Source organism: Pteropus medius, unplaced genomic scaffold (genome assembly GCF_902729225.1).
Source record: "Pteropus medius unplaced genomic scaffold, Ma_sr-lr_union100, whole genome shotgun sequence".
NCBI lineage: Eukaryota > Metazoa > Chordata > Mammalia > Chiroptera > Pteropodidae > Pteropus > Pteropus medius.
The window spans coordinates 9,995,295-10,023,202 of NW_024352787.1; the positions used below are offsets into that span (position 1 = coordinate 9,995,295).

General features: G+C 35.1%; 2 protein-coding genes across 13 annotated transcripts in view; one reads left to right on the forward strand and one right to left on the reverse strand.

Annotated features, from left to right (window-relative positions):
• The window catches only part of CCDC146 (coiled-coil domain containing 146), a 139,757-nt gene extending 126,346 nt beyond the window's left edge, over nucleotides 1–13,411 (reverse strand). For all 7 annotated transcript variants that reach the window (XR_005649900.1, XM_039848949.1, XM_039848947.1 and 4 more), the window contains exon 1: nucleotides 13,177–13,411. The gene's annotated coding sequence lies outside the window, so the exon portion shown is untranslated. The remainder of the gene's footprint in view (nucleotides 1–13,176) is intronic.
• Nucleotides 13,412–13,528: 117 nt separating this feature from the next.
• Nucleotides 13,529–27,908, forward strand: part of FAM185A (family with sequence similarity 185 member A) — a 55,390-nt gene continuing 41,010 nt past the window's right edge. For 2 of the 6 annotated variants that reach the window (XM_039848965.1, XM_039848962.1), the window contains exons 1-4: nucleotides 13,555–14,249; nucleotides 16,864–16,973; nucleotides 20,845–20,937; nucleotides 25,474–25,612. In XM_039848965.1, the coding sequence (XP_039704899.1) occupies nucleotides 13,799–14,249; nucleotides 16,864–16,973; nucleotides 20,845–20,937; nucleotides 25,474–25,612 (793 nt within the window). In that variant the 5' untranslated portion in view covers nucleotides 13,555–13,798. Of the gene's footprint in view, nucleotides 14,250–16,863; nucleotides 16,974–20,844; nucleotides 20,938–25,473; nucleotides 25,613–27,908 lie in introns of all 6 variants that reach the window. The other 4 variants (XM_039848961.1, XM_039848966.1, XM_039848963.1 and 1 more) reach the window with 4 other exon arrangements.

Below are 27,908 nucleotides of genomic sequence, written 5' to 3' on the forward strand. Positions count from 1 at the left end.
TGAATTTCATTCCTCTCCTTCCCGTGTGACCTTGGGCAAGATATTCAATCTCTTAACTGCAAGATGATTTAAAAATTATGAAGATTAAATGGGACAATGCACGTAGAGCCTCAGCCCAAAGTCAGCATGAGTCCTCAACAAATGTTAGCTCCCTCCCACCACTTCCTGGTTCTCTTGTTTTCACATAAAATATGCCTTAAATTATTTTGATAGGGAACACAAAAGAGGTCAGCCTGGGCCTGGATAAAATATTTCAGAAAATCGGATCTAGGTCCTTTTCAGCATGAATTTGTCCGAGAGCACTCCTTATGATTTGGTGTGAGAATCCAGGTAAATCCAATCTTCAAATCCCACTGTGAAATGTTTAAATCTAGGATAAGAAAGGCTATCTAAAACAATGGGTACTGGAGAGGGAGAAAGAAAGCAACACATTTTTTTAAGTCCTTAAAAGAATATGTGTCAAATCCAAGTATGGACAGAGCCAGCTTTAGAAAATTAAGTAAAGTAGGCAAAGTTCCCTCGCCCATGTTTAGAAATTTCATAGTCTCCTCATTGCATAAGATTTCCTGTTTTCGGGCTTCCCATTGGCCCTAGGCAAATCTCTACTTTAGTCTTCCTCACCTTGGGCAGCTTCCCTTACTCAATTTCTTTCCTTCCTCTAAAGGCAAAGTTTCTTACATTAATTATAGGGTTAGAAGAATATTTATCAAGCCAATCTTCCTATATTACATTGGAAGAGGAAATTAAAAATTAAAAAACCTTTCTTTGAGTTGGGGAACAAGGAGAGTTGGTGAGAAAACCAGTTGGCATGGGCTGCTGAGGCACTCTGTCCACTCAGGACCAGGCTCAGAAAATGAAATAGTGAAACCTGGACCTACAAGAACTTCAGAGAGATAATGTGCCTCCTTTCTCTAGTGGGACTTGGAGAAAGTGACAAGGTTCTAGAGCCATCATCAACCTTACCCCTTCGTGTGATGCGGCGGAGAGAACTATCTAGGCAGAAAGAGCCGAAGGGAGTTTTTACACAGTGGTGTGAGAGAGGTGTTGAGGCTGGCTCGGTGTACTACATCCCAAGAGCCCTTGACATTGTGATGAAAAGACACTACTTCATAAAACTTTGAGGACCATACAACTGAGAACCAGATGGGGATCAGCATTTTCAGAAGATGCCAGCATGGAGACCCATGTCTGAGACCCAGGTGGATGCACATTTCAAGGGGAGTCAGTGTGGTAGATACCAAGCACTGGCCAGATGACCATCCTGAAACCATAATGCTACCTAATAACCCTGAACTTGGGATCTCATATCTAGGAGGAGAAGAGGAAAAGAGAAACACGAATTGAGTAAGTTTTATTTTTTTAAAAGCAGCTTTATTGCAGTAAATTTATGTGCAATAAAACTCACAATTTCAAGTGTACAATTTGATGAATTTTTACAAATATTGACAGTGGTGTAATCACTGCCACAAACATTCCCATCGCTCTAAAAATTTCCTTTGTGCCCCTTTACAATCAGTGTTCCCTCATATCCTTATCCCCTCCATCCCAGGCACCTGGTAACCATCCGTAGTTTTGCCTTTTCTAGAATTTTATGTAAATAAAGTCATAGATATCTGGCTTCTATCATTTAGCATCTGATTTTTGAGGTTCATCCATATTGCTGTGGATATAAGCATTTCATTCCTTTTTTTTTTTTTTTTACTGAGTGCTATTTCATTGTACAAATACATCACAATTTATTTGCCTTTCTCTGGTTGAGACATTTGACTTGTTTCTCATTTTCAGTTATTATGAGTAAAGTGCTATGAACATTTGAGTACTAGTCTCCATGTGAATATACATTTGCATGTCTTTTAGGTAAATACCTAGTGCTGGAGTGGCTGAGTCATAGGCTAAGTATATGTTTAATTCTATAAAAAACTGTTAAATTGTTCTCCAAAGTGGCTGTACCATTTTCTATTCCCACCAGCAATGCATGAGGGTCCCCACTATTCCACATCCTTGCCAGTACTTAGCATTGTCAGTATTTTTAGCTTCAGCAATTCTGGTGGGTGTGTAGTGGTATCTAATTTTAATTTTTAATTTGTGGTTTTAATTTCATTTCCATAACAACTTATTATTTTGAATGGACTTATTTGCCATTTATATATCTTTGTAGGTGAAGGGTCTATTCAAAATTTTTTTTTGCCCATTAAAAAAATCAGGTTGTTTTTCTTTCTCTTATTGATGTAAGAGTTCTTTGTGTATTCTGGATACAAGTCTCTTATCAATATGTTTTGTAATTATATTTTCTCTCAGTCTCTCCCAGTCTTTTCATTTTCTTAGCATTGTCATTTTGAAGGGCACAAGTTTTGAATTTTGAGGAAATCCAGTTTGCCACTTGTTTTCTTTTATGGTTTGTGCCTCTAATAGCTGTATAGTTGCATCTCATTGTGATTTAGATTTCAAATGGGACTACCTACATATTCATTAATACTTCTTAGTACTGTTAGTTATTAGTTTAGATTATTGAGTTTAAGATTTCATACAAATAGAAGTCATAATATATATTCATTTTAAGAAGTTATAATTAAGAAAGATAGTAAATTCTCAGGGATTCCCTCACTTAAGGTGACTTTCAGAATCTTTTGTTTAGGTTACATTTTTTCTGAAAATTCTTTTGTGCCCTCTGCTGTCTATTTATTGAATAAAAATTATTAAATAAAGTAAAATATTCATGGGCATTTACATTTAGAAGGTAAGAAATCCTCCACCTATTTCATTATTTGAGTCAGTCTTAGAAAGCAATATATGCTAAGAAATGCTTTAAAAATTTTTTAATTATTTAAAAATTTAAAAAAATTTTTAAATTATAAATGCAATATACGTTCACTATTGAAAACACATACAAAAGAATGAAGAAATCAATCTCTACTTAGAGATAACCACTGTTACCAAGTTGTATATATCCCTCTGGAATTGTTTCTATGGAATATATTTTTAAATATAATTTTATGTTAAAATTACTATTATTATTATTATTATTACAGAATTGGGATTATAATAGACATACGATTTGGTATTCTACTCTTTTCACTTAATATTACTGTGAACTAATAGGAATATATATATATTGGTGTCTGCCCTGGTTCCAGACACAGGGCTCCTGAAACCCTTGTAATTTACTGGGTGATAAGAGCATCTTGTTCTACTGAGGCAATTTTGGGTGGCCTTCTGGATGGCTCCTGAATGAGGTCTGGTCACTGGAAAGAACAAGCCATGATTAGAAGATTGGAATTTTTAGCCCTGAACTCCATTCTCTAGAGAAGGAAGAAGGCTGAAAATGGAGATAATGATCAATCATGTCTATGTGATGGGCTTCCATAAGATGGTGTGGGGTTCAGAGCTTCGAGGTTGGTGAACATATCCACACCTCAATTCCACAGAGATAAAAGCTCCTGTTCTTCGGACTCTCCCAGACCTCACACTATATATCTCTTCATCTGGCTGTTTATCTATATCCTTTATCATACATATCCTCTAATAAACTGGTAAATGTAAGTTAAATGTTTCTCTGAGTTTTGTTAGCCACTCTAGCAAACTAATTGAATCTGAGGAGGGGGTCATGGGAACCATCAATTTGTAGCCAAATCAGAAGTTGTGGGTAACCTGGGGACATATTACTTGCGACTGGCATCTAAAGTGGGTGAGAGGAGTCTTCTGGGACAAAGCCCTTAACTTGTGGGATCTGACATTCTCTCCACATAGTGTTACAATTGAGTTAAATTGTAAGACACCTAGCTGATGTGCAAGAGAACTGCTTGTTGTGGGGAGAAGCCCCACACATTGGTGACCAGAGTGTCAGAAGTGAAGTGTTGTGAATGTAGTAGTAGTGTGAGAGTAAAGGGAACACACACAGAAGGAGAACTGAAGGCTTTCCCTTTATAATTATATTGTGGGAAATTTCCTATATCATTAAATAGTCTTCAAAATATAATTTTCAAATTGTTTCTTAATATTCCAAATGTATACTAATTTATGTAACACCCTCCTCTTTTTGGACATTTAAGTTGCTTCAATTCTTTACTATCATAAATAGCCCTATAAAACAAAATTCCTTAAATATAATTTTTTTGAATATCCCTTATTTTATGCTTACATTGAATTCCAAAAAGTACAATTTCCAGGTCATAAATGCACATATTTTAAAAGCAATTTATGCATATTGCTGAACTGAATGCTGGATGGTTGGAATAATTTATACTCCCACCATCAGGATATATTCATGTCCATGGAAGAGCTTTTTTTTAAGAAAACTGAAGATGTAAAAAATACAAGTAAATTCTAAAAAAGAGAAAAAGTTATCTCTGATTCTTCATTCATTCGATGAATAATATTTTTCTTCAAAGGTGTCAGAAATATAGAAGGATCTTTCGGGAGAGTGCTATAAGGGCCAGATCATCTAACTGTTTAATCTTAAACTTTCTGAATTTGTTTCTGCATCTGTAATGTGAGGATAATAACACTGCCCTGCTAAATACTAGGGTATTTTGTGAGGTAACTATGATACATGTGAACAAGCTTTGAAAACAGTAATGTCATATAGATAGAAGGTAGTGTAGCCGAGCCCCTTGTGATTTTAATGCCCCTGGCATTTTTCGTAACTAGAATTAAATAATTTAACTCTTAATTAGGATATAGATATCAGCTTTAACTAAATGTTTCAATTGTTTTAGTTGTCACATAGCGTGTAGTCAAAGATTAAGAAAGTATGTTAGTCGTGTTCTGAAGGATTGCCTGTAAAACAAGTTCTGGGAGAAATGTTTAAAGGTACGCTTTGCTTGAGATAATAGAAAAATATAGCTAGTAAAACACAAAACAATACTAGCTTCAATAGTGATAGTCACCAGATGTCTAGTTTCTGCTTTTTGCTTTAAAGATAACATCACTGATGCACAGTCATGAGATATTTTGCAGAATCTTAGTTCTTCAACCCAGCATCCTTTGTTCTCACAATATTATTTTGTATTGCTGATGTACTGTTTCTTTGTCAAGCAGGAGGAGATAATTCCAGGACCATAAGGAGAGTTTATAAGTTTGTTTCGTAGGAAGGAAAGAATGTCTCCAAGGTACCTGTGACCAGCTGCTGATGCCCAGGTGTCTGATATGAAAAAGCGTCATTTATGACTACAGAAACATAGACTTCTGTTTCTTGGAACTTCCCCTCCTTTACTCCCTAGCTGCATAAAAACTCCCTACTTTTGCTTTTTGAAGAGAATAATTTGAGAGATTTTGCTCTACTGTTCTCTCGCCTGAGCCAAATCAAGTAAATCTTCTTTATCTTCCAGCACCGATGTTTCAATGTTTTGGCTTTACCTGAGCATCACGCACACAAATCTGGATTTTGGGAGGTGATTCTGCAAAAGTAGTATTTTTATTAGTCATTATTGACATGTGGACAGATTTGATACATAAGTCATTAGACTTTTAAATATATCAATAACCGATTTGGCGGAAACATGGCAAAGTGAGAGACATCCTCAGATCTCTCCCCTTGAAACAACAATAAGCTGAACATCTAAAACTCAACAACAAACACCCAAACTGCACACTAGCACGTCTGAGCGTGGGATGTGCACATAAGAGCTACCACAGGTCAGAACGCCGGGTGTCATGCAGTGTACTGGGAGTAATAAAGAAGCTGCCTTTTGAAGCCGCCAGAGCTCCCTGTAGGAGGAGGGGGAGGGGTGAAGGCGCAACAACTTTCCTGAACAACCCTGCCTGGAAGTGCTGGGGCTTCTGCAGAGCAGACCTACGGGCCCAGTCATCAGGGCAGAAAGTGGAGAAGTGGGGCGGGACTACAGAGAAACAACAGCTGATTTTAACCAGCCAGGTTGCAAAACTGAGGCTGAGCCACAGCCCACAATCCCCAACTCAGAGGGCCCCTCACCCCATACCCTCCAAGACCGATCACCTCAGAGCCCCAGGGGAATCTCAGCAAATTCTACCTAAACTGCTAGGGATCCTAGAGGCTTAGATGCCACCTACTGGAAACCAAAAGAAGAGCACCTTCTTTGCAGCACGCTAAAGAGAGACCTTTATTTAATAAATCTTCTTTCTGGAATAAAAAAGCAGAACACACTTCCATTAATGCCCAGGCTGAGAAATAGTCCATTAAAGACCATGAACAACCAAGGTGACAAGGCATCTCAGAAAGAAAGAGAAAAATTTCCAGAAAATAAGTTTACATACATAGAAATATGAGACTTAAATGATAGAGACTTCAAGATGGTACTTCTGAAAAAACTTAATGAGATCCAAAACAAATCATATTGATAATTTCAAAAATTAAAAAAAACAACTACATGAGCAGAGCAAAGAGACTGAAACCCTCAAAAAGAACCAAATAGAATTTCTGGAGATGAAGAACACACTGCAAGAGTTGAAAAATGAAATAGCAAGCTTGGGAAATAGAGTCGACCAAATGGAGAAAAGATACAGTGATATCAAAGACAGAAATCTAGAAATAAATCAGAAGGAAGAATAGAGGAACCGAAGAATGAAAAATAATGAAAGAGAAATACAAGAACTAGCTGATACCATCAGGAGAGGAAACATGAGTATAATGGGCATTACAGAAGGCGAGGAAAAGGAGTAGGGACTAGAAAGCATTTTTGGACAAATGGTGGATGAGAATTTCCCATATCTAAGGAATGAGCTGCAACTTAATTCAAGAAGTCAACAGAATACCCAATTATCTTGACCCAAAAAGGCTTTCACCAAGACACATTGTATTAAAGTTATCAAAAATCAACGACAAAGATAGAATTCTCTGGGCAGCCAAGGAAAAGAAAATGGTAATGTACAAAGGAAAATCCATTAGATTATCATCGGACTTCTCAGCACAGACCTTACAAGCCAGAAAGGAATGGGATCAAATATATAAATTATTAAGAGAAAGGAACTACCAGCCTAGAATAATGTATCCAGCTAAGCTCTCCTTTAGATATGAAGGAGAAATTGAGACCTTTCCAGACATAGAAAACTTGAGGGAATTCTCCACAAGAGGCCTGCATGACAGGAAATACTGAAAGGGGTCACCTCATCGAAAACAAAATAACAACAACAACAAAAATACATAATTATGAGTAAAGTCACTACCAGGCAAATAGAAGCAGAGGAGTGCAACCCTTATTAAGAGCAGGGCATTATAGCTTAATAATAAGAAGTGAATTGTTATAACAGGATAGTAATGAACGTTCACATACATAGGGACAAATTGAAATAACAATGACTGAAAAGGGGAGGATTCAAAGATCCAAATTAGCAAAGAGGAATGGAGATAAGGTACACGCAGAAGAAAATAGATGACTGTGTATATATATATGTATAACTATTCTTTATATATTTTTAATGGTAACCACACACCATAGAGTCAGAACTGAAGTATATAACAAAACAAGAAGAATCAGAGGCAAAACCCACAAAAGCCAACCAAAAATAAAGAAAACAGAAACACAAGGACAAGGAAGCGATGCAAAAACCGAGCTACCAGAAAGCAAAAGATAAAATGTCTATAAGAAGACCTCATATTTCAATAATCACCCTAAATGTAAATGGACTGAACTCACCAATAAAAAGGCACAGAGTTGCAGAATGGATCAAAAACAAAACCCAACCATATGCTGTCTCCAGGAGACACATCACAGCTCCAAACACAAATATAGACTGAAAGTGAAAGTGTAGAAAATAATATTCCAAGCAAATGGCATTCAGAGAAAAGCAGGAGTAGCGGTACTAATATCAGATGAAAGAGACTTCGAAATCAAAAAGGTAGAGAAAGATACTGAGGGACACTTCATAATGATAAGGGGAATCATGCACCAAGAAGACATAACACTTCCTAATATCTATGTTCCCAAAGAGGGAGCCCTGAAATATGTAAAGCAATTACTAACAGAACTAAGGGGAGAAACAGACCAAAACACTATCATAGTAGGGGACCTAAATACCCCACCGTTGGATATGGGCAGATCATCCAAACAGAAACTCTATAAGGAAATAATATCCTTAAATGACACATTAGACAAACTGGACATAATTGACATTTACAGAGCCTTTCATCCCAAATCAGCTGCTTATATATTCTTCTCTAGTGCACATGGAACATTCTCAAGGATTGACCACATAATAGGACACAGAGACAGCCTCAACAAATATAAGAGAGTTGTAATCATGCCAACCATATTCTCTGATCATAATGGTTTGAAACTAGAGATCAACTGCAAAAAAGAATCAGGAAGAACCACAAATACAGTATGGAGATTAAACAACCTGCTACTGAAGAATAACTGGTACAGGGAAAAAATAAAAAGAGAGATCAAGTGATACATAGAAATGAATGATAATGATAGTACAACATATCAAAACTTGGGACACGGCAAAAGCAGTCATAAGAGGAAAGTTCACATCATTACAGACTGATCTCCAAAAACAAGAATGAGCCCAAATAAACAACCTAACGCTTTATCTGAGAAAACTAGAAAAGGAAGAACAAATGAGGCCTAAAGTCAGCAGAAGGAAAGAAATCAAAACTAGACCAGAAATAAATGAAATTGAAAACAAAACAAAACATAGAAAACATAAATACAAGTAACAGCTGGTTTTTTGAGAAAGTTAATAAAATTGATAAACCCCTGGCTAGACTCACTAAAGAAAAAAGAGGTGGGACACAAATAAACAAAATCAGAAATGAAGGAGGTGAAATTACTACTGACATAGCAGAAATACAAAGGATCATGCAAGAATACCACGAAAAAGTATATAACACCAAATTTATTAACCTAGAAGAAATGGACCAGCACTTAGAAAAATACAATCTTCCTAGACTGAATTAAGAAGATCCGGAAAATCTAAATAGACTGATCAGCAGTATGGAAACTGAAACAATCATCAATAACCTACCAAAAAGTAAAAGTCCAGGACCAGATGGCTTCACCAGTGAATTCTACCAAACATTCAAAGATGATTTAATGCCTGTGTTCCTCAAACTCTTCCAAAAAATCAAAGAAGAGGAAATACGTCCCAACTCATTTTAGGAGGCCAATATTAATCTGATACAAAAACCTGGTAAAGATAACACAAAAAAAGAAAACTATAGACCAATATCTCTCATGAACACAGATGCAAAAATCCTAAATAAGAAACTAGCAAACCGAATACAGCCCAACATATTAAAAAGGTTATACACAAATCGAGTGGGCTTCATCCCAGGGGCACAGGGGTGGTTCAACATATGCAAATCAATTAATGTGATACACTACATAAACAAATTCAAAAATAAGAATCATATGATCATATCAATCGATGTAGAAAAAGCCTTCGACAAGATACAGCATCCATTTATGATAAAAACACTTAACAAAGTCGGTATAGAAGGAAAGGACCTTAACATAATAAAGGCCATCATGACAAACCCTCAGCCAACATTATACTTAATGGTGAAAAACTAAAAACCTTCCCTTAAGATCAGGAACAAGGCAAGGCTGTCCACTTTTGCCACCGATATTCAATATAACAATGGAGATCTTAGCAAGTGAAATCAGATAAGAGGAAGATATAAAAGGCATCCAAATAGGAAACGAAGAAGTAAAACTGTCACTATTTGCAGATGACATGATTCCCTATACAGAAAACCCTAAAGACTCCACAAGAACACTGCTAGAAGCAATAAGTAACAACAGTAAAATCTCTGGATACAAAATCAATGTTCAAAAATCCATAGCGTTCCTATACTTTAACAAAGAAGTGTCAGAAAAAGAAGTGGAAAAAATAATTCCTTTTGCAATTGCAACAAAAAAGAATAAAATACGTAGGAATAAATTTAATGAAACACATGAAGGACCTACATAATGAAAACTATAAGACTCTATAAAAAAATTGAAGAAGATACAAAGAAATGGAAAATATTCTGTGTTTTTGGATTGGAAGAAACAACATAGTTAAAATGACCATATTACCTAACTTTATACAGATTTAATGCAATCCCCATCAAAATCCCATCGTAATTTTTAAAGAAATAGAACAAAAAATCATCAGATTTGTACAGAAGCACAAAAGACCCCGAATTGCAAAAGCCGTCCTGAGAAAAAAGAATGAGGCTGAAGGCATCACTCTACCCGACTTCAAATTATACTACAAAGCAACAGTAATCAAAACAGCATGGTATTGGCAGGAAAACAGACACATGAACTAGTGGAACAGAATCGAGAATCCAGAAGTAAACCCATATTTATATGGGCAAATAATTTTCAACAAAAAAGCCAAAAACATACAGTGGAAAAAGGAAAGCCTCTTCAATAAATGGTGCTGGGAAAATTGGAAGGCCACCTGCAATGAATGAAATTAGACTGTTGTCTATCACCACACACCAAAATTAACTCAAAATAGATTAAGGACCTGAAACAATAACACACATAGAAGAAAACATAGGAACGAAACTCAAGGATCTTGGACTTAAAGAAAATTTTATGAATTTGACCTCAAAGGCAAGGGAAGTAAAAGCAAAAAGAAATGAATGGGACTACATCAAACTAAAAAGCTTCTGCTCAGCAAAAGAAATCATCAACAAGGTAAAGAGACAACCATCTGAATGGGAAAATATATTTGGAAGCAATGCCTCTGATAAGGGCTTAATATCCAAAATATCCAAAGAACTCATACAACTCAATAACAACAATAAAAAAACAAACAATCTGATCAAAAAATGGGCAGAGGACCTGAAGAGACACTTCTCCCTAGAGGACATACAAATGGCCAACAAATATATGAAAAGGTGCTCACCATTGCTATTAGGGACATGCAAATCAAAACCACAAAAAGATACTATTTCACACCTGTTAGAATGGCTATAATGAACAGAACAAGTAATAACAAATGTTGGAGAGGATGTGTAGAAATAAAAACCCTCATATACTGCTAGTGGTTCTGCAATTTGGTACAGCCACTATTGAAAACAGTATGGAGGTCCCTCAAAAAACTAAGAATTGATCTACCATATGATCCAGCAATCTCTCTACTGGGTATTTACCCCAAAGACTTGAAAACCCATATCCGAAAAGATATATGCACACTGATGTTCAGCAGCACTATTCACAGTGGCCAGGACCTGGAAGCAACTGAAGTGCTCTACGATAGATGATTGGGTAAAGAAGCTGTGGTACATATATATAATGGAATATTACTCAGCCATAAGAAGAGATGAAATACTGCCATTTGTGACAACATGGATGGAACTCAAGATAATCATGCTAAGCAAAATAAGCCAGACAAAAAAATTGAAAATCACATATCACTTATATGTGGGATATAAACCTACAAGCAACAAATGAGCAGAACAAAGAAACAGAGACTCATTGACATGGACCTGGATTAGTGGTTACCAGGGGCTACAGAGCAGTGGTTACTGGTGGGGTGGGAGAGGAGGAGGGTGCTAGACAGAGTAAAGGGAGTCAAACATAGAGGGATAGGGAGAGGGTAAAGTGGGTAAAGGGGATCAAATATATGGTAGCTGAAAGAAACTGAACTTTGGGTGGTGAACACACAATAGAATATACAGATGTCAAATGATAATGTACACCTGAAAATTATATGATTGTATTAACCAATGTTACCTCAATTAACTTAATTAAAAAATATCAGTAACCTTTTCATATCTTATATCAAGCTTAATTATCAATAATTTTCCCCATTTTTAAACTCATATGATCAGAAAAGTAATTTCTTCAGTCAATTTACTTTAGTTTTATTATTATGTTTACTTCAAAATAATAAAACAATTATTTTGCCACATAGACAATAAAGGTTCGGTTGCCAATTCTATTTACTTAGTTTGTTTCAGAAAAGGAAAAATTACCATAGAAACAAAATTATTTATTAGAGAATCCTTTTAATCTAAAGATATTTGGAACATGTGCAACAAATTTGAGTGCATCCTCAATTTGCTTAAACCAATGTCTTTTTAAAATTCTTTTTCAAAATCATTCCTGTGGATTTTCACTAAAAAGACAGTTTGAAGACTAGTCTGAATAATTTTGACCAAATGAAACACAAAGCCAAGGACAGAACAAGTATTCAGTGAGAACTTGGTTAATCTAAAAGCTAGCACCTATTGTGAGCCTTCACTAGGAGGAAGAATAAGGAGGGAGGAAGTAACAGGAGGACAGAAAGGAAAGAATAACTTAATAAATCAATGAATTTTTAAAAAGGTAATGGCTAGCAAAGAACTCTGACTTGGGACGGTAAGGACTTTAACCCATCTCTCTCACTATATCTCCCAGTTATTCTGGTCATTGCTCTTGGCCAAGGGCTTCAATTTTTTAAGGAATTCAGTTTCTGCATTTGCATTTTATTAAACATCATTGCACTGTCTTTTTAAAGAACTTAGGGAATAATTCGTAGGAGGAGGAAGTGGCACAGAAAAGGAGAAACTAAATCTTTTTTTATTTTTTCATTTTTTAAATTGCCCACAGAATAATAAAAGGTATTGTCATTTAGTATAATCCCTCTTCATCTTAAAGTTGAAGAAACAGGTCCAGGTTACGATACACATAAACCAGTGGCAGAGCAAGGAAAATAATCGGTCCTATGTTCTTTCCATTGCACTATGTTGACTACCTCCCTCCTTCCCTCCTTCTCCCTCTCCCTCTTGTATCTTATTTTATCTCTAAAACTGAGGATCATTTGTAGTAAAAGAGATCAATGCTGCTGACAACACAAGTCCTGATCTCTCAGATTTTCTTTTCGTAACTTAGAGGCAATGTTATCCCTAAAATAAAAATACAGTACTTTACGTTGCAATTTCATAGCCTGTGTACGGCCTTCAGGTCCATTATCTCATTTGATCCTTACAAAAACCCTTTGAGGCAAGACAAGGAAGACGTTACTGACTTCATTTGTAGAGCTAGCAATTAAAACTCAGAAACATCCAATGACTGGCCCAAGATCACTTAGAATCAGGAGGAAGGACTCTAACGGTATTCCTATATTTGTTGTCAGAGAGTTCCCTCAAAAAGTACCAGTCTGGCTCCTTATCCTCTTCCCTACGGATTCTCCATCCCAGGGTACCCGGTTCTGGTTTAATGAAGTTTGGACCTAACCACCCACTAACGGTACTCCTGGTTTGCATCTAGTTCTCACCTTTAAAATGCCGTTTCTTATCCCTTCGCTTGGTACTGATCCTTATTTAGGCTCCTTTTTTTCTCTAGATCTCACTCCACAGCTCTACCCTCTCCAAAAATGTCGCGTCCTCGGTATCCAAGGAAACTACGCAGTCTTGCCCACCTTGCCCCCTCCGCGCTTTCCATTGGCCAGTTGAATTCCTATGTAGATTTTCCTTTCCGTCCCTCCAATGGCTAATGGGTTTGAAGCAAAGGACGCGCTTTTTCCGAGTACAATCTAGCACTTACTACGCTTTCTACCGTGCGCATTGCCTCCTGGGATATGTAGTTTCTGATCTGAGCGGCCTAGAACCCTTCGCCGTTTGTCCCCCTTTGGAACTACCTATCCCGTCGGTCTTTGCGACAGGGGAGGTGGTAGGCGAGAAGTCCGGGTCAGGGTGGAAACTTAAGAGCTTCGAAATTTCAACTTGTCGCTGAGTAGTGTGGGGCTAAGGTTTCAATTGCGGGATATAGTGAGCCGTCTTCTTCTTACTTCAGCTTACCCTCGCAAACGTCTCCCTTTTTACTTGAGCCGACGCAGTAACAAGTTGAGACTTGGCCTGTGGCTGAGATGATCTGAGGGAGCGCGAGAGGGGCACACCATGTTCGCTCCCCGTTGGGGCTGGGGGCTCGGCTCCCTCCAGCTCGGTCAGCTCCAAGTGTGGGCCGCTGAAGCCGCGGGGCGTTGGGCTTGTCGGGCTTGCCAGACCCGGCTGTACGGTTCGGGTCCGGACGAGCGCTGGCCTGGGTCCGACACCGAGGTCTCTGGGTTTGGCCCCGCAGGCCGGACTCTGAAGGAGTGGGCGCTGCTGGTGAGCCCGTTCGGTCGGCTGCGGGCGCGGCTCCCGTGCCACCTGTCCGTGAGGCCCCTGGACCCCCTTACCTACCCGGACGCCGACCGAGTGCTAGTTGCAGTGAGCGGAGTGGAGGGTGGGGCGCAGGACCCGGTCCGCCTGCAGGTGAAGTACGACGAGGCGCTGAAAGAGGTGGCCATCGTGTCTGACACCATTGATCCCCAGGCGACGGTGGAGGTGAACGCACCCCTGAAGTTTGGCAAGTGACAGTAAAACGGGTTTGGGTCCCAGGGCACACCCAGCGACCTTCTTAAATTTGGCCGACATGCACTTTTAATTGGTCCGTTTGGATCTGACTTCCTAACCTAATTTACAGTTTCCCGTTTCGGAAGCTGCCTTTTTTTCTGCCCTACTTTGAGTGTCCGAGTAGTAGTTACGAATTAGTTTCCCACTTGTAGAAATTATGAATCAATGGAAACATGATTTGGAATAATCTACGTGAAATAACATTTGTGGAGCACCTTATTTTCTCCTTTGGCACTTTGTTCCTATATCTGTCACTGCACCTTGTCAATAGCAAAGTGATTTATTTTTCAGGGTTGATGTTTTTTGATAATCCCTTAAATGATGCGGCAGTCCATACACATTTTCCCTTGTTCACAGTCTGGGGAATGTCTCAAAATAGCCCTGTCTATTGGGTGTTCCATTTCTAACCTGGACCAAATATTTGGTTTCAAATAGGTTCCCAGCTTAACTGATGTCTCCATTCATTTTGGCCTAAGTAAATTTTCCATGAGTAGAAGGTTTTGAAGAAAAACACGTAGTAAGACTGCCTGGGAAACTTCCAATTGTTAATGTCTGCAGGATGTTTCCTAGGTAATTGGGCTGTGTGTTATTTCTCAAATGCAAGCCAGCACTTTTGTAGGAAAGTCTCCCCAGACTCCTCTCCTTCTTGATACTGAAGGCTATTGTTGGTGATAATAGCAGCTAACACTGCTAAGATAATCTTTTCTAATCCTTACAATTGCATTATAAAATAGATATTGTTATTGTCATTGTTTCATATAAGGAAATTGAGATACAGCAAGTTTCACTGAATATTTATTGTGAGCGAACAAACAGGAAAAAAATCCATGCCTTCATGAAATTCACATTCTAGGAAGTAGATCAAGAAATATGCCTGTTCGCTTTCAAAGATAAACTGGTGGAACTGGGATTTGAACTGACTGGAATCTGCCTAACTACTATGCTTTATTGCTTCTCAACTTCTAACTAGTTTAGATGAAGTAGAAACCCTGACCTCAAAATGTAATAGTCTGGGTTAGGGAGGAAGATTGCCAATATACTATTGTAGTACCAATAGACTGAGTATTAAAATAGAGATGCACAAAATTTTATGGCAGCACAGGTAAAAATGGAACTACCTGTGTTGGCGATCTCAAATCTCATTATTTGTTGATTCCACTTTTTAGAGCCAGAACCCCACTTCTAATTTACTGTTTCCTTGCGTCTATTCCACAGGCCCCTCAAATCAACATAATTCAGTTTTATTCATACTTGTTCTTTCAGTTTGTCTATACCTATTTCAGTGGATGGGTGAGAGTAGGATTACTACCACTCAGTGTCTAGCCCTAATTTCTCTACCTATCTAGTGATGGTAGGGTATGTTTAGAATCTGTTTCCTTCTCTCCATGTCTATCAACCCTGCCTTAGATCAAGCCTTATGTTGAACACTACTTAACTGGATAAAAATTTTGCAGTTGCATTTGCATCCATGTAAGTATGGGGTAAAATTGTCTTTTTATATATTTTAGATTAATCCCAATCAAAATGTTGCTATTATTTTAAATCTTTATAGATTAGAGACTGTGATATATACAACTGTAAAAATTGATTTTTATGCCCTAACTATTGAATTTTTGATGTAATGCCCCAGTAGTTTGTGTATGGGGCAACATAGTATTTACTTCTCTAGTCTAGTTTAAGAGAAATCAGTAGTTTGTGTTTGGGGCAACATAGTATTTATTTCTCTAGTCCAGTTTAAGGGAAATCATCACTACTTATTTCAATTAGGTATTAAATATCAGTTTTTAAAAATTTTTTACAGAGACACTTAAGGTTATGCCTTAAATTGACAGCCAAAAATGGTACCTGTGACTCCTTATTTTTCAGTTTTCTTCAGATAATACTGTTCTTAATCCACAATTTTGAAGTTTTAATAACGTTTAGTACTAGGTTTTTCAAAGTTGTTCCCATTTTTTATTACCGCAAATACCTTGTGATAGAGCTGCATTGTAATATCCTCATTTTTTAGATATGTAAGATTAGAGATAAGATTTAAAATACTAAGTCATGGTCAAAAATACTGATCTATGCTACTCCTGCAAAATGCTTTTAATTTGAGGGAGGTTTGAGAATGAATTTTAAATCTTCATGAGTTTAAAAGAGACTAGGCTGACTTATCCAGTTTTCTATAATGACTTACTAACTTGCTGTATTCTTACTCGTGTGTGTGTCTATGTGTTCTCAGTGGGAAAGAAGCTTCTCTAATCTTTTCCAAGAGTGCCTATAAGATTTAGAGTTATTTACTGACCTTATCTACTTCCCTCCTATGTTACTTTGTCTCTTTAGATGATATAGGCCAACAGAAATAACTGCTTTATTTCTAAAAATTGGCAGAAAAGGACATTATGTTTGGTCCTGTTGCCATGGTGGAGACCCCTTACCTTTAAAGAGACTGCTGACAACTATACTGTCTCCAGGGTTCAGTAATATGGACATAACAGAGGAGCTGGATTTCTAGGGGAGTACTAAAATGCTTGGGAGCCCATTAGCCGTAGTACTAACTTGTTTTTTTCTTTTTTCATTTCTAGATTTGAATATCAAGTCATCAGGGTCTGGCTGTATAAAAGTCCAAAATATTGAATGTGATAATTGCAAAATTGAAACTGAGCATGGAACTAGCATCTTACAGTCTGTTAAGGTATAAGCATTTTTCTAATTTTGTTTTAATATTATTAAAAAAAAAAAACCCTTAAACTATGAACTGCCATCTGAAATTAAAGCTGTTACTCGAGTATCATTTATTGAGAATACTGAGTATCATTTATTCATCACTCAGAAATTAGTTGCAAAAATTTTGCCTTGAAATCAGTTCTGTTTTGAAAGTATTGAGGTTGTAACAACTTTGAAGAATTTTTTTTCTCATATTCCTTTTAGATTTCATTTTGAAGTGTACAGTGAAACTAATAGTACATTTTAAGAATACTAAATCACATTTTTAATGTACCAGGTAGCTCATTACTTAAATATTAAGTAGGTATTTGTGCTAAACACCAAATGATTCATCTTGTTTTGCAATAACATTTTTATATTTAATTTTCTTAAAATTAAATGGGTCTCAGCTCAAAATGATGTCAAGTACATCTCTCATAGGTTCTAGCTTATCCTTACCACTGGTAATTTTTACACTTTTATATTCAAAACACAATACTTTTGTGAACTTTGATGGCAGGTAACTGTTGAAGAGAAGTCAGTCATCTTTACTTCATAATTGCAAAACGTTTTCATTTTCAGATTCATAAACTAATCAGGATGATTAATATATTTAAACTTTTTTACGTTATTTGTTTTGTTCTAATCACCTTTATTTGCACACCTGCCTTTAGCATCTGTCTACATGTGAACCATTTTAAATAAATTTAGTTACCCAAATATCATTAAAGATGAAAGAATACTGTAACATGTCCTTTTAGCACAATGAGATGGTTCAGGTCCTTGTTGTAAAAGGTTGTATAATGAAATCTTCATGTTGAATGACCAACTGGGTGAGAATACCATAGTTCTTTTTTCTTTAGAAATTGTTCACTCATTAATGCTCGAGTTTCAGAAAATTCATATAAAATATTGTCCTCTGAAGACTCAAAGTCTTAGATTTTCAATTTCACAATCAAAATTAGAAGCTAGTATGCTGCTGTCATTCATCTTTTGATTCATCTGATAATTCTGAAAGATCTTTTTGTCTTTCTGCCATTGTGGGTGTAAAGTGAAAATGGATTCTTAACTTTAGCACTATTGTCATTTGGCGCCGGATAATTTTATGTTGTCAGAGGCTGACCTGTGCATTGTAGGATGTTTAGCAGTATTTCTGCCCTCTACTGACTAATAACAAAACACTCCTCAGTAATGACAGTGAAAAATATCTCCACACATTGCCAGATATCTTCTTGGGAATAAAATCACCATTAATGAGAACTACCATTCTAGGCAAGTCCGTCATTCTTCTGTTGTCTTATGATTTTTGTTCTTTTTAGTATAGTTGGGAATAATTGACTAATGATGAAATAACTCCTAGGATAATGTAATAGCTAAATGTTATAAGATATATGAAAAATAAGAACACAAAAATCCTGTAATGTAGTTTAGATTTACAAAAGAGTTCAGTGGACTGATAAGGTAATTTTAAAATAAAATAAGTTTTATTGTTTTTTCAAAATAAGTGAATTTTATATTTGTACTTTAGAAGACCCATAAGAAAGAATAAAAGTCATAACTATCTGTCCTTACAAATTGAATAGCTAAAAAAGAAATTCAGGAACTAAAATTGAGTCCAGTGGATCCTACTGGTATATATCAAGGGTTAAGAGATTTATTCTTGAGATCTTAAAATTTAACTGACTTAAATTCACAAATGGAAACACTTGGTAAAATATCTGGTTTAAGTTTTAAATATGGTATAATATCATTATCTTGAATCAGTCATTACCTATTAATACAAGTTTCTCTTCCACTCATTTTAAGGACTTGAAATATAATCTATGTAATAAAATGTTTATAGCAATAATAATAGCTACTGTTTACTAAGCTCTTATTATGTACAGAAAGCCTTCATTTAATCCTTGAATTATCTCCTTTTATCATGGAAGAAACTGTGAGGCACCGAGGTTGAGGAACTCATTTAGGTTCATATAGCTAATAAATTGAACTGAGATTTGAACCTGGGTCTTTCTGATTTTCAAGCTCATGTTCTTTCCACCTTTCTTTATTATCCAAGCAAAACATATGGCAGTACTACATTTATTCAGCACTCTTAGGGAATAACTAAGTAAATTTTTTAGGCAACAGACCCTTAACTCATTGAATGCCACACATTTGCATTTTTTAGTGCAGCATAATAGTTTATATTATCTTATATTAAATAGTTAATGATTTAAACATTTATTTTAACTATTTTTTTTACATTTTTTTCACATTTTTTGGAATTAGATGAGCTTTAAATTATAACAATAGCTCTTAGCATTTTTGAGCCTTAGACCTCTTTGAAAACCTGATGACTGTCCCCTTAGAAAAAAAATGCACATGTATATGAAATTTTGCTTACAATTTCATAAGTTTCATAGACTGTAGAAATTTATGTAGGCTTGGTTAAGAACTCTTGATACAGAATACCTTGTTTTGGAGATGCTCTTTTCTGCAGTTCATCAATTACTTGTCTGCTTGACAAAGACTATTATATACAATTTGATTTCAAACTTATGTCTCTGTAGACATGAAGTAGTCTACCATGCTGTAATACATGGTAATATTGGTGAGTTTGCTTTTGTATTTTTTTTCCTCTGCTATTTACCTATTATTTTTTTCTTTATAATTAGGCAGAACTGAAGACATATGTAAATGGTTAAAGTAAAGTAATATATTCTAAATAATAGACCAAACATATAATGGCTCATGTACACCTATAGTTTATTTCTCACTTGTGAGTGGCTCTTTTCTATTCAGTGATTCTAGGTTCCTTTCATCTTCTGGCTCTAACATCTCATAGAGCCTTATTGTAATCTGCACTCATTTGGTGAAAGAGGCAGAGCACAGAGAAGGCTCACCGACTCTTCTAAAAGCACCAGCCTGGAAACATAACACCTAAAGAGTAAGGGAAGCTGGAAAATATCATCTCTTCATGGGGCCAGCTATACTATTACTTTGGGGGAAAAGTGGATTTTTGTGGGCCTATAGTAGTTTCTGCCACAGTTGCCAAGTGTGAAATCAAGTCTTAGTCTCTCTCTTCTTCTTCTCTGTCTCTCTCCCTGTCACAGACACTTTTTTTTGTTGTTGTTGTTCTGGCAAAGGAGGCTAACTATGATGGCTGTTTTATTTGTGCTTAGAGGAATTTTCACTTAGTTCCAGTTTCTGGGGTTTGTTGTGCTAGAAAGTTGTCAGGGGACTGTTACCCTGTGACTGTATCCTTCTTTAGATGGTTCCAGCCATAAGAGTGTGGGTTTCGAAATTATATAGAACTCGATTCTGTTAGGTCAGATTTTTGTTGTTTTCTAACTGTGTCACCTCATAGGGTTATCTTTTCTGGTTCTCGGATTTCTTCTTTATAATGGAGAAAATATAATACTCTTTTCTCTGAGTTGTGAGGATTAAAAGATAGTTCATGTAAAGTAGTGAACATTGTATTTGAAAATGCCAAATAAATGATAAATATTACTGGTATTAATGATGAACAGTAACAGTGATTATTGTTATCCTTATCACCATTTATGTTTAGTTAGCTAGTTACAGTGATCTTTGATTCCTAAGTTCTTTTTCAGTGAAACTGCTGGAACTCCCAAGTAGCTCTTTTTCCTTTTGAGTTCAGATGGCTTATTTAATCCCTTTAACAGCAGTTGACATTCTTTTCTAGTTGATGTTATTATTTCAAACAGTGCAAGTTTATTTAATTCCTGGTTCTTCTTTTGTTATTATTATTTTCCTTTTTTTTATTCTTTAAAAAGTATAAAATGTTAGAAATTTTTTATTAGTATAAGTCAAATTTATTCTCTTTTTCTCTATGTGTTTTTGTATTTGTCTTTCAGAGTCAAAAATTACATGTTCAAACAAGAGGAGGCAAAGTGATCTGTCTGGGAACAGTTTATGGAAATATAGATATTTGTGCATCAGATAAAAGTGTAAGATCGAAACTTTCTAATTTTAGTAGTTGCAATTTTGCATCAAGTTGGCTTATACACTGGGTGGTCTTACAAAATTTGTAGGACAGCAGTCCTTTAAAACACAGGTCATTACTAAATTCAGATTTCAAATTGTGGTGATTAAATATACAATTGAAATTTTAGTTTGTGATTTAATACTTTCGACAGTTATTTAGTTCCTTATTTGGAATTAGTAACATGTTTAAATACTTAATATTCTAGTTCTAAAGAGATTTTTGTTTTTATGATCATTGATTAAAATTGATCTTTAAGTAACACCACCATAATTGGGATTAAATTTTTCTTATATGCTAGGTTTGAGTATTTTTCCAAGACCTATTTACTTTTCGTTCAGACAATTGAAAGATGAGTTTCAAAACTCAACTTTTTAGTATTTTCCATAAGATGGCACCATAGATAGCATTACTGTTTTCCAAAAGCTTTGATTACCCATAGGGATTTTGGTTGTTATAAGATAGTTTTGTGTTTTTTAATCAATTTTTGTTGCTTCTTGTGATTTAGCATAGTATTAAGAGTAAAGGTATAATTTTAAAGTGTAAATTGTCACATTTTTTTAACATGATCGATAATATTTTAAATCTTTGAGAAAGCTCTAAGTCATTTGTACAATTTGCAGAATCTTTTGTTACAAATTTGTTAAATTTCATACTCAGCTTAATTCTCAGGTAATTGATAGGGAGGAGTTATGAGTATATCTTATAGAATATTGTTGGCATAATTAAACAATGTAGATTATAACACCAATTGTTTCTACTGTTGTCACTTTTATTTTCTACCATCAACCTGTAGGAGACTATTTAAACACACACGTTAAAATTTATCCTTTAAATTAAACTAGGAAAGTATTAAAAGACCCTGCCTTGCCTTATGTGGCAGCTCTTTTGAGATGACGTTTAGTTTTACCTCAGATCGCTGTGGTCTTGGAGGTGCAAAGGGAAATTGGACAACTTCGCAGCTCCTTCTGTCCTTTAAATTAGCGGTCCCCAACCTTTTCTGCACCAGGAACTGGTGCTCCTATGAGAATTTAATGCCTGATGATTTGAGGTGGAGCTGAAGCGGCGATGCGATGCTAGTGCTGGGGAGCTGCTGCAAATACAAATGAAGCTTCCCTCCCTGGCCCGCCACTTACTTCCTGCTGTGCAGCCTGGTTCCCTGGTACCGGTTCGTGGCCTTGGGATTGGGGACCCCTGCTTTAAATGACAGCTTGTGGTATTTGATATGATCTAAGTTACCAGAATATAACATATTGACCTTCAAATATAAGTATCAAAGAAGAATTTAAATCATCTCTTAATTATTTGCTATTTTGAATATTTTAGCCACTGTTTCCAATCACTATTTATTTGTTCCAGCTTTCATGGTTTATTGAATATTCATTTATTCCCACTTTCTGCTATACTATTTTGTTTCTTGCCTGAGTTTTGTCTTGTACTAAAGAATCAGTCTAGATATATCTATTTATATTGTACAGTGTTAATTTTTAAAGCATATTTCTAATTTTGTTTTTTGTATAAAATAAATACATATGAAGTATTAACTTTTAATATACAAAGTTCATAGAAATGTGCTTTGCATATTTGAGAAGCAGCATGGTGAATTGGTTAAGAGCACAGAACTGAGAACCAAACTACCTGGGTTTGAATCCTGGCTTAGCTATTTTAAGCTCTTTAACTTCAGACAAGTTATTTAATTTCTATGTGTCTTCCTTTTCTGGTAAATGGAATAATAGTAATGTACTTAACTCAGAGGGTGGTTATGAGGATCGAATGCGTTAATAGAGACAAATTACTTAAAACAATGTCTGACACATAGCTAACTCTAATATAGTGTTTATTATAATGATGATACAGGTAAATAAAACACAGATAACAAAGATAATTTGACCAATCCTAGTTCTAATAGTTTACTGAGATTTTGTTTCATTATTCATGAAACAGGAATGATATTATTTGTTTTTCCTACTTAACAAGATTGTGAGGATCGAATGAGCACTATAAACACTTAACAGCATTCTTTACATGTTATTTTATATGAAGTGGCTGTTTTTAAATTGTATCATTAATTTCAGTATCCTATTTGGTAAAGAGATGATAGAAATCCAGTTCATCTGATTGGTGGATAAATTGATGACATAGTTGTCAGTTGACCTCTCTTTCTTAGTTTGGGCTACAAAGCCACAGTGCTTCCTTAAAACTTAGTTTTCATTATGTGTAATGTTGATTTATAATAACCAAATTTATGAAAAGTTTTTCTTCTCATGTAGAAGAAAATTTATAGCAATATCCCTGTCAGGAAGGTATTGATTTTTGGATCTACTTTTTTTCTTTTCTTTAAATAGCTATTTCTGTTAATAAGCAAGCTATACAGTTCAATCCAAAGAGTCTATTTATGGCTATTTGTTCCATTAGCATTAATAACTAGATCAGAGCCTCAATATTTTGCTGTAAACTGTGGTATCCTAAGTTTAATTGTTCTAGTTAGTATCTGTTACAATGTATTTTATGTGGCTCAGTGAATGTTGAATTTCTTTGAAATTAATTTTATGGAATAATTGGTTAAAATAGCTATATTGTTGTGGTGGGGGAGGTGTACTTTCACTTGCTTTCATTTGCTTTGGTAGGGCAGTAGAGAATGTTTTTCTAGCTTCCTAAAAAGTAAAATATTTAGTGTTTAACGAACAAAGTAAATCATTGACATTTTCCAGATATTCAGGAGTTTATTAAAAGCTTTATTTGGTTGTGGGGAGAGTTTAGTTAAAAGTGCTCCTTTGCCAAATCAATTATGTTTCAAATATTCTTTCGATATTTACCTTTTGGTTTTCCCTAAAACAGCTTCACTATCTATAAAAAGCTAGAGTATTCCTACTTATTGTCTACTTTATGGAAACTTGAAGAATTTGAAAATGTGTATAAGATAACTTTTCATAAAGAAACTTTTATAGGTAAAGGGTAAATTTTTCAGGAATTTTATACCTTTACTGTAATACTGAAAAATGCAAAATATTTGTATTCATACAAATTTGAATGTAGGTAAAATATCTTTGACAGAATTACTGAAACTAGATTTAAAGTAACAATTCCTTTGAGTTCATAATTAGCTTAAAAGAAACTGTAGCAAATAAGAAGCAGTTGGGTTCATGTTATACATTTAATACAAGTCCACTGAAAAAGAGTTATGTTCTTCATATCCAGAGGGCAAAGTAATTCTAATTTGCTTCCCATAAGAACTTCAAGGTACTTTTCTTTCTCTTTTCATATTTTTATTTGTCTTCTAACATTTTAGTATTCTTGGAACTCAATTCTTATTAAAAATATTTTGAGCTCTTAACAGTTTTTGAAGGACATATTAGGAGTATATTACACTGATGTCCACGTGTTCAAAAACAATGATGTTCTTTCTTTAAGAACCATGGCAAATATTTCTGGTGATTCAGTTTTATGTCAGTTTTATATTAACATTCGCTATATAAACTTTTGCTTAAAATACTGTAAAGACGATTTGGAATCCTAAATTAGATATCTTCATTTTACATTGTGCTCAGTGTTTGAGACATAAGTACATACTAAATTTTGTTAGGGAAACAAGGATAAATACAAAATTTCTTCTATTTTTTTGAGTGGAAAGCTACTGTCTTATTGGGTGTAAAGTGGAAAAATTCTAGAAATAATAGTGTATTCACTACATTAAAAGATGAAAGGAGAAAAATCATGTGATAATCTAATAAAATCAGATAAAGTCTGTGTTAAAATTCAAAACCCATTCATAATTTAAACAGCGGCAACAACAACAAAATAGGTTTGAAGTAAAAGGGAACTTCTTTAATCTGATAAAAGGTATCTATAGCAAACATCATACTCAATAATAGTGATTTAAGCCTATCCTCTGAGAACAGGAATAAGATAAAGATGCTTGCTATCTATCCCATGGCTTCTCTTCATTGTTGAGTTGGAGGCCTGAGCCAGATAGGGAGGAAAGAGCAAGAAAAACAGTATTAATATAAGGATGGGAAAGGAAGAAATGAAACTATTACTTGTAGACAACATAATTATATACATAGAAAAAAAATTTAAATTTGGGTAAATTATTAGAATTAGTGAGTTTAGTGAAGTTGTTGGATTTAAGGTCAAATATAAAAACAGTTAACATAAAATGAAGTGAAAAAATACATCTTTTATAATGGCACTTAGAAAATATCAAATAGGAATGAATTTAAGAAAAGATAAAGGTGAACTCTACACAGAAAATATAAAATATAATTAAGAGAAATTAAAGAAGATCTAAATAAATGAAGGAACATAATGGGTCTTTTCTACATTCTACAGGGAATACACTATTGCTTACAATTTTGTAATAGAGTTAGAGGGTCAAAGTCAAAGTGATCGAGTGCTAGGCAGTAACTTTTAATGTAGTTGCCTATGAATTTTGTAGGTGTCATTTTGGCTTTTTACCAGTCTTTGTTTTATAATGAACTGATTTGAGTCTTTCTCTTACTAGACTGTGACCGTAGATAAACTGCAGGGAAGTTCTGTTAATATATCTACTGAAGATGGTTTGCTGAAAGCCAAGTATCTTTATACGGAATCGTCATTTCTATCTTCTGCTGCTGGGGATATTACATTAGGAAGTGTTCATGGTAAGATGACAAAGGCCTAATACATCTCAAACTTTTCACATATCAATTTTAAGAGATGACTCTATTTCTCTGTAATTGAAGGATCTGCCATTAGAAAGCTGTCCCTCTATATAATTAATTGGATTAACCTTTTTAAAAAAAAAACCATAAAATAAAATGACCCAGAAGTTATTTAATTTTAATTTTATTTTGGAAAGAAATTGAATATTAGGCTGTTAGACATGCAGGTAATAATAATTATGATTTTTAATACATTTCATTACAGAAGGAAACCAACAACAAGGAAATATGTGCAGGAGACATTCAGAGGAAAAACAATGAAATAAAAACAGTGTTAAAAATAAAGATGCATTTTAAATAGTTACCATTATGTTATGAAAGCTAAATATTAAATAAATTAATGAAATGTTTATGTGAGATCTAATTATAGTAACTCAGTGAACTAAAATGCTTTATGTGTATTAGTACTGGTACCAGGTCTCTCAATACCCTGCTATTTTCAGTTTTCTTTGATTAAATATTATCTTGTGACTTTCAAAACATGTTTCTAGAGACAAGTAACATTAACTCGTATTATTGAAAGAAAAGAAGAGAGCATGATGGTAAAGTAACATGGAAAAGGGCATTCAGTGTCACTCAGCATGCTTCTTAAATTTTCACAAAGCAGTTGATTCAAGTCTTGATACGTTTTCTGAAATATATACAGATAGAATTAAGGGTCATGTATTCCAACAAGAAGTACAGTATATACACATCTGCTAAACGCCTTTTGGATCGTTTTGCAGGAAGTATAGACTGAAACTTTTCCCATCTATAAGACCACTCATTTAAATTCTATAGAAAGATGAATATTGGGATCTATATAATTTGACAAAGCCTCAAGATTTCAGATTTCAGTAATGAGCATGAATTATTAGGTGATATTAGAAAGCAGAGTTACTGCTAGCTGTGCTGTATAACCAATTGGCAAGTAGTCTTATAGTGTTAAAAATCTTAAGAAATGAGTACTTATATTCTTTTTTTTTTATTAACTTAATTGGGGTAACACTGGTTAATACAATTATGTAATTTTCAGGTGTACATTATAATTTGACATCTATATGTTCTATTGTGTGATTACTACCCAAAGTCCAGTTTCCTTCAGCTACCATATATTCGATCCCCTTTAATTCGTCTACCTCTCTCCTCCTCCCTCACCCTCTACCCTCTGGTAACCACTAGTCCATTGTACATGTCCCTGAGTCTCTTTGTCCTGTTCATTTGTTGATTTTAGGTTTATATCCCACATATAAGTGATATCATGTGATTTTCAACTTTTTCTCTCTGGCTTATTTCGCTTAGCATGATTATCTCGAGGTCCATCTATGTTGTCGCAAATGACCGTACTTCATCTTTTCTTATGGCTGAATAATATTCCATTGTATATATGTCCCACAACTTCTTTAGCTAATTATCTATCGTAGGACACTTTGGTTGCTTCCATGTCCTGGCCACTGTGAATAATGTTGCTATGAACATCGATGTACAAATATCTTTTCAGATATGGGTTTTCAAGTCTTTGGGGTAAATACCCAGTAGAGGGATTGCTGGATCGTATGGTAGATCAATGCTTAGTTTTTTAAGAAACTTCCATACTGTTTTCCATAGTGGCTGTACCAATTTGCAGTCCCACCAGGAGGGTAGGAGGGTTCCTTTTTCTCCGCATCCTCTACAACATTTCTTATTACTTGTTCTGTTGACTATCGCTATTTTAACAGGAGTGAGATGGAATCTCATTGTGGTTTAGATTTGCATTTCCCTGAAAGATAGTGATGTTGAGCATCTTTTCATATGTTCGTAGGCCATTTGTATGTTCTCTAGGGAGAAGTGTCAGTTTAGGTCCTCTGCCCATTTTTTGATTGGATCGTTTGTGTTTTGTTGTTGTTATTGAGTCGTATGAGTTCTTTGTATATTTTGGATATTAGGCCCTTATTGGAGGCATTGCTATCAAATATATTTTCCCATTCGGATGGTTGTCTCTTTACCTTGTTGATGATTTCTTTTACTGAGCAGAAGCTTTTTAGTTTGATGTAGCCCCATTCATTTATTTTTGCTTTTATTTCCCTTGCTTTTGAGGTCAAATTCATAAAATCCTCTTTAAGTCCAAGGTCCTTGAGTTTAGTTCCTACATTTTCTTCTATGCGTTTTATTGTTTCAGGTCTTATATTCAGGTCCTTAATCCATTTTGAGTTAATTTTGGTGTGTGGTGATAGACAACAGTCTAGCTTCATTCTTTTGCAGATGCCCTTCCAATTTT